The sequence below is a fragment of the Sciurus carolinensis genome, chromosome 2, assembly GCF_902686445.1.
Source record: "Sciurus carolinensis chromosome 2, mSciCar1.2, whole genome shotgun sequence".
NCBI lineage: Eukaryota > Metazoa > Chordata > Mammalia > Rodentia > Sciuridae > Sciurus > Sciurus carolinensis.
Genome location: NC_062214.1, coordinates 199232298 through 199239722, shown reverse-complemented (window position 1 = coordinate 199239722; position 7425 = coordinate 199232298). Strand labels below are relative to the sequence as shown.

The 7425-nt window shown below is 54.9% G+C and overlaps 1 protein-coding gene across 2 annotated transcripts; it reads right to left on the bottom strand.

Moving 5' to 3' along the window:
* Positions 1-1265: 1265 nt before the first annotated feature.
* Positions 1266-7129, bottom strand: LOC124977309 (uncharacterized). 2 transcript variants are annotated; one of them, XR_007107139.1, is made up of 4 exons: positions 6812-7129; positions 5391-5506; positions 2207-2844; positions 1266-1958 (listed from the first exon to the last, which is right to left on the bottom strand). XR_007107139.1 is itself a non-coding variant. In XM_047540766.1 (4 exons), exons 1-4 carry the CDS (start codon positions 7094-7096, stop codon positions 1705-1707), a joined length of 675 nt encoding a protein of 224 aa, XP_047396722.1. In that variant the 5' UTR covers positions 7097-7129; the 3' UTR covers positions 1266-1704. The 2 variants fall into 2 exon arrangements, 1 of the variants encoding a protein (XP_047396722.1); XM_047540766.1 differs by having other exon boundaries at positions 1266-1933; positions 2207-2251.
* Between the last annotated feature and the right edge of the window lie 296 nt (positions 7130-7425).

The following is a 7425-nucleotide window of genomic DNA, read 5'->3' as shown; positions in this document are numbered from 1 at the left end:
GCCCTGCAGCCTCGCGGCCTCCTCACTGCAGGAGAACGGCCTCCTCTGCAAAACTCCAGGCAGAACAGCTGCAATCCAAGGGGTGCGGCTGGGTGCTACGCGTCAGGAGAGTTAGACGGATCCCAGCCAAGGGGCAAGACAGCCGGGACGCGTGGCGCCGAGCCGCTCGGCGGCATGTGCCACGCTGTGGAGACCGCGGAAGGACACCGAGGGCGCTGCTCTCCCGGGCTGCCAACGAGACAGCCCCGCTGCGGTGGGGAGGCGCTACTTTACTCTGTATTGTGAATTTAATAGAATAGTGTCTGTTATCTACAAGTAAACAAAGTAGAAAATTACTCAGCCGTAAAGAAGAATGAAATTCTGGCATTTGCAGGTAAATGGATGGAGCTGGAGAAGATCATGTCAAGTGAAATAAGCCAAATCCAAAGAACCAAAGACCCAATGTTTTCTCTGATTTGCGGACACTAATTCACAATGGAGTGGGTCCTGGAGAAGAATAGAGTTACTTTAGATTAGGCAGAGAGCAGGGAAGACAGAGGAGGGGATATGGGCGTGGGAAGGATAGTAGGATGAACCGGACGTTATTACCCTGCGTACAAACATAACTATACGACCGGTGGGATTCTACACCATGTAGAACCAGAAGAACGAGAAATTATACTCCATTATATATGATGTATCCAAGTGCATTCTACTGTCATGTCTAACTAAAACAAACTAAAAAATAGAAAAATCAAGGAAGAAATTAGGACAGAAGTAGGGTTTTTTAAAATGCTACATTCAGAAACTTGTTTTTATGTATAAAAAAGTACCAAATAACCTTTAAAGGGGAATTTATAGGGCGAATTACAAAACACAGCATTTAGTCCTAAGGAAGTCTCTGCCTTCTAAAACGCGTGGGATTTGTCAAAACAGCATTGGTGACAATTAGGTAGCTTTGAATGTGTATGTTTATCTGAAAATAAGAAAAACTGAAAACAAATAGGCCAAGGCAAGGAGCAGCAGAGACAGCATAGAGTTAATAGAAACACAGGAGGAAAATAGAAAACGGGAAAACCGAGAACAAAAGGTAAAAATAGGAATCCTGAAGAAAATTCAAGCTGATTGTCTGAAAAGTTTATTTCCAGCCTGACAAGAAGAGAGGATAAAACCTAGGACAAAGGGAAAGGAAACGCCATCGCCTGAGAGCATTAACTGTAGGAGGTTTTTTAAAAAACACTTTTATTAGTTGTTGACGAACCTTATGTATTTACTTGTGCGCCCCCCGCTGAGAATGAACCCAGGGCCTCACCCTTGCCAGCCAGGACCCCAGCCCGGTGGGAGGTTTTCGTTTGTTTTGTCAAGTGTATACCAAGTTCTTTCCATCCTGCGCCAAGCAACGGGCAGCGGCGCCACAGTGCCGGACAGGTGAAGGCCCTGCCACCAGAAGTAGAGGCAGAAGCTGGGGCACCAGCTGCAGCACGCAGTGCCTGCCCGAGGCTCGCGTGGGGAGTCTCTTCTGGGCTCTGAGCGTGGCACTTGCAAATCGAGGACCACTGCTGTCACCACCAACGCATCCAGCATCCAGCTGGTGCGCACCGCCACCCCAGGAAAGCAGCGCGCCCGTCACAGCGCACCCTAGCGGCGGGGCCGGAGTCCCGCTATGCACTGCCCCTGGCCGCAAGAGGGGGCCCCCGACGGCTGCTGAGGACGAAGGGACGCTAATCAAAAAGAGATCAAAGAAAAGTCAAAAGAAACGTGATGGAAGGAAGAGGAAGACCCAGGGCAGCAGCCTTCCCGAGGGCAGGTCCAGGGCGGCTTCTTGCCGGCGCTGCTCGGGGGCCGGCGTGCAACCTGGCAGATGGCTGCGTAGAGGGTGAGGAGCCTTCTAGAGTCCATCTGAGGACAGTCAAGGTCCGGAGAAGCAAGACCGTCCTCCTCCGGCCCGTCCAGGCTGCATGACAGAGGTGCTGATTGTTCTAAAACATAAAGTGTGAACGGAAACATTTGAAAACCCAGACAAAATGCACAGACTCTCAGAAAACTAAGAAGAGGAAACTGAGATAAGAAGAAGCAAAACCAGGAGAGTCTGATCATCTGAAAAGTTAGAGTAGAAACCAGATCCTCTCAGCACACTCGTGCGCATGCACACACACACACACACACACACACACACACACACACCTCCCAAAGCCCCAGCCCATCAGGAGTTCCAGGCTGCACTTACCAAACCCTCTGAGAACAGATGATCCATAGGAGAGATGAGTCATTCCTGAAAGAGAAGTACCTGGAAGGAAAGCGTCTGACCACCTCACACAGCTCCCTCCGAGCCAGGAAGGGAAGCTGGTAAATTGTAAGCCAGTTTTATTGATGAGCATGAATTAAAAGATCTTAAAGTGGTAGCTACCCAAAATCCAACAGAGTACTAAGGTCACATAAATTTATCTCAGGAACACCAGGAGAATTTTAATCAGAAATTTTAATACAGAAGCTCACTGGGGTGGGACTGGGGTTGTGGCTCAGTGGTTGAGCACTTGCCTAGTGAGGCACTGGGTTTGATTCTCAGCACCACATATAAATGAATAAAATAAAGGTCTATTGACAACTAAAAAATATTTTAAAAAAAAGAAAGAAACTGGGTTAAGAAGAAAAGTAACATAATCCTTACATTGATGCAGGATGAAGTATTTGATGAAGTTTAATCTATGCTGATGGCTTAAAAAATAGAGAATGCAAACCAAATGGAGTTTTCCAACTGAATGAGGTCTATTTCCTGTAAACTCATGGTCATCATCACAATGACAGGGACTCTGTCAGGGTTCCCGTTAAGTTGGAAAATGCTCACACTCACTGTTCAGCATCATCCTGGCCAATGCAACAAGACAAGAAAAAGAAATCAGGAGTTTAGTAGAGGAAGGGGGATACAACTGTATTGTCATTCCTTTTCAGGTAAGGTGATGACTTACACTGAAATATCCAAATAATCAACAGATCAATCAATAATTAGCACTAATCAGAGGTCAGCAAGGTTGCCCAATAAAAAAGTCAATGACATTATTTTAAGCCACTAAATATATAATGGGAAGAGATGCTATTTTCAAACAGAGCAAAAATCATAAAACATTTGGGAATTGAGTATGGACTCCACTAGTCCTCAATGGGAAAAAACAAAACAAACAACCAGAGATCTCTCTACAAGCCTCAACAGGAGGCGGCACTAGACAGCAGCTTCTGCCTGCTGCTGGCCGGGGGCCAGGCTGGGCGGGCACTGCTGGTGCACTCTGGGCCAGGGTTACCTTGGCCATGCATGCTGGGTTCTGCTGCCCAGATTCCTGTGGCTTGGGAGGCTGAGAAGAGGCACTGAGTAGCAGGGCATCAGCCTCCAGCCCCTCTGGGTCGGCCTTTGACCCCAGCTGGTCCCGCTGGAGTGAGCTGCCCTGGCCCCTAGCACCCCACAAGTTGGGCCTAGGCCCTGCCTATCTGAGGTGTGGAGACCCAGCATTCCCCCAGGATGCCCTTCCATGCCGAACCGTGTGGCTCAGAGGACAGGACACCCTGGACCCTCTGTCTCTCATGCTTGGTCACAGGTCAGTGGCCCACGCTGGTGTTCTCTGCTCAGCCCTCTGTGGCCTGAGCACCTAAAACATTGAGTGGTGACCAGCTTTGCCTAGGTTCTTCCCAGCCCATCAAGTGGGAATGCCGGGGCATGCTGGAGCATGCCAGCTGCCTGGCTAAGCTGAACTGCTTGGTTCCTGTGTGTGTGCCTGCGTGTGTGGAGGAGGGGCCAGGCAGGGAGTGAAGAGCCAGCCCTTTGCTGAGCCAGGAGATGGGAGGTGTGGAGGGAACAGGTCCAGGGGTCCTCCCATCCACTCACCACTTGGCTGTACATGTGCTGTGTGACATCAAGCCAGTTGCTTAACCTCCCTGGTGTGCTGTGTCCCTGCCACAGGCCCTGCCCCTGCCCCTGCCCAGCTCTCATTCTGCAGGCCCTTACTGAGGGCTCTTTCTGCCGTGGTCTGGGTTGGAAGATGAAGATGGTGAGGGTCTGGGATGGAGCCAGGGCAGGCAGAGGCAAAGACTCTCAGCTGGCGCCCACGCGCTCAGGCCAAGGGCAGAGAGGAGGGCGTGGGGCTGGGACAGCACGCCAAGAGCATGTCACAGGGCCACAGGGCCCAGGGCTCTTAGAGGAGGGGCGGGGGGACAGCGTGCAGTGCAGAGAGCTGACTTCCAGCACCAGGACTGCCGCTGAGGGGCCAGGCAGAGAGGGCAGCTGGGGTGGAGCAAGGGTCCCGTGAGGCTGTGGCCCAGGAGGAGCGGGCACTGGTCCTTGGGTACTGGGGGTCTACGGTGGCCTCTAAACAGAGGAGAGACTTCCTTGGCAGCTGGAATGCAGAGGGTGTGGACAGCAGGGACCATGGCTGGGTGCTAGGTGGACAGCTGTCTAGGAGGTGGATGTGATGGTGGAGAGAGGAAGGAGCAGCCCCGGCTTGGGCTCGGGGGTAGAGTGCCTTGATGGAGGGGTTGTGGAAAGATGAGGGCCTTGGGGTGCGGCTGGCGAAGGGCCTGGAGGCCAGCTGGAGACCCTCACTGGTGCTTAGGAGTCAGGACTGGGAACAGAGGTGAGGGAGGCCAGAGCTGGGGCATCCATGAGGAGACCCAGGAGGAGAGATGCAGCGTGGGAGAGGCAAGAGGCGGTGGGGAGAGGAAGACCGTGCAGGGTAGAGAGGTGAGGGGGACAGCCTGAAGCTCAGGTAGCACCGGAGGCAGGCAGACCCCACGTGCTGCGAGGACACAGACCGGGCCTAGGGGAGCAGAGTCACAGCAGGCCAAGGGGAGCTGGGGTCGGTGCAGGAGCTCCAGGACCCCTGGGTCTGCCTCTGGAAGGTGACACGGACACAGTCCTGGGTGGCACCTGCTGTCCAGACAACCCCTTGTGCTGCTCTATGGTGGAGGCTTTTTATCCTGATCCTAGAAGGACTGGCACACGGGGCCAGGGCCGGGGCTCACACCTGCACCTTCCTTCCATCTGGACCACAGGTGGGTTGGTTAAAGGGCTCAAGGTCTGTTTAAGTTCATATGAAAGTCAGGAGTTTACCAAGCTTCTGGCAGGAAGGCACTCTGGAAACTTAGCACCAAAAGAGAGGTCACAAAGGAACCAGAGGAAGAAGCCACAAAAGGAAAGCTGGCAGAACTGACTGCACACGCGGGCACCCCACGGAGCAAACTCCCAGCATGGCGGGGAGCAGGTGCGGCGGCAGGTGGGTGGGCAGCCTCCGTGCAGTGGGAGTTAGTTAGGACCTGCAGCCGCAGCCCCGGGCAGAAGGCCAGCAGCCTCTGACCAAGTTTCCGCATGGAAAACCAAAAGGACTTCTAGATAGCAGCTCTCCAGCAAGCGGGAATATAGGGCTTACCCTCTCAGGCCATCAGCAGCAGGCGGCCCCTGTAGCCACCGAGGTGTCACCTCCCAGCACAGACAAAACAGACAGGGTGTACCAACTCCAGGGGTCTGGCATGGCATCTGGCTTCTCTGTGGGTGAGACCAGCAGGGGTCAGTGCAAGGGGCTCCATGCTCAGCAGGGACATGGGCCACTCATCAGAGCCTCCCAGGGCTCTGGGTAAATCTCGAGAGAGGTCCAAAGCAGGTGTTTGCACGCAGAGGTGCCTGGCAGATGTTTGCACTCAGTGTTTTCCAGTAAATTTTTAAAGTTAAGCACCGTTTTCAAAGTCAGTCAACATAACCAGATTAGTCGGCTGGTATCTGTGACTGTCCACTGGTGGGGTGTGAAGTGGGCTCAGCTTCTTTGGTCAGCTCCTGAGGACATGCATCAAGTGTCCTTGCTCCAGCCAGGTGCAGTGGCCCACACTTGCAATCCCAGTAACCTGGGAGACTGCAGATTGAGTTCACAGCCAGCCTGGACAACTTAGCAAGACCCTGTCTCAAAATAAAATAAAAAGGCCTGGAGATGCAGCTCAGTGGTAGAATGCCCTGGGTTCAGTCCCCAATACCAAGAAAAAACAAAACAAAAAACTCCTTACTCTTAGAAATGGTTTTACTGGGTCAATGTGCAAGGAACAGATGTGATTCTCATGCAGAATTATTTCTAAGCAGAAACCTGGAAACCACTTCAATATCAACAACGGGAGACTTATTAAGTAGCTATAGGTTCACTCTGAAGATGATTACAGACTGTAAAGCATGCTCTTACTGTCTGCTGTGATGATATTTCCCCAACACAAACTTGACCCTGCTGCTCCCCTGCTCAGACACCTGCCATGGCTCTCCACTGCCCTCCTGACCATGCTGGAGCCCAGGAGCCTCTCCCTCCAGTCTTCTCTTCCTGGGGAGGTTCTCACCAAGCATTTCTCACTAGTCCACCTTTGCTTCCTGGCACCCTCTGCCTGGCATGCAGACCTGCTGAGGACTCAACCCAGAGCCCCTCCCCAACACACTCTACTCCCCAACACCCGCTCACTTCCTACCTCTTCCTCCCCTGTGCCCCACTATGCTCATGCCCCCCACCTGTACCTCCAGTTATTAGGTCCCCTAAGGAGTGTTGGCCTGTCCTGTGCCAGACCTGGGTTTGGGGTGCAGAGCGGTCAGCAAGGGAGCTGTGCTGCCCTTTTGGGAGCCAGGAGGTTCTGCCAATAGGAGTGGCCCTGCTGGAAGTGAATCTGGGCTAGGGATCAAGCCCCTCGAGGGCGCAAAGGGCCAGTATCTTGTCTGCACGCATTCCAGGGACATGTGTTTGTTGATTGACTGGAGGGCCAGGAGGAAGGGCCAGGAACACACACGAGCCCTTTCTAGGCCTGGTGGGGAAGCTTCGCCACTCACTGTGGGTTCAACAGCGATCTCGGTCCGTTGCCCGCCGGGCCACTGACAGCGGCAGTCGACTCCCTGGGGACTCGCTCCCAGCCCCAGGCTAGCCAAGTCACCCTCTGGGGCCCTGCCGTCCCACCCCGGCGGGCCGGTGGTCGCAGCCGTCACAGGGGCTCGGGACAGCGTCCACGCCTCGGGAAGGGACCCTTGCTCTCCAGGCCGCAGCGCCCCGGCCTCGCCACGTATGCGCAGGGTGCAGGGCCCGCCGCGACACGCTCGGGGGCGCGCACAAAGGCGCATTCTGCCGCCGCCGCCAGCCCCGAGCCCTCCACCTTCGGTCCGCGGACGGCCTCGCCCGGCGGGGCCCAGCCCACTGAGGGGGTGTGCCGGGGTCGCGGTCCCCACCTGCCCGCTCCGCCCCCACGCAGGCGCGGGCTTGTCCCACCGCCGCGCTGGAATCTACCGGCGCTAGTTTCCGACCCCGCCCGGCGGCTGCGCGTGGGAGGGGCGCGGGGCCGCCCGGCGGGGACAGTCAGTGGGCCCCACTCTTCAGTCCCCACCGCGGAGGAGGCTTCGCCTAGGAGTTTCCGCACCCAGGGGAAGCGCCCCGGCTGTGCGCGAAGCCTCCT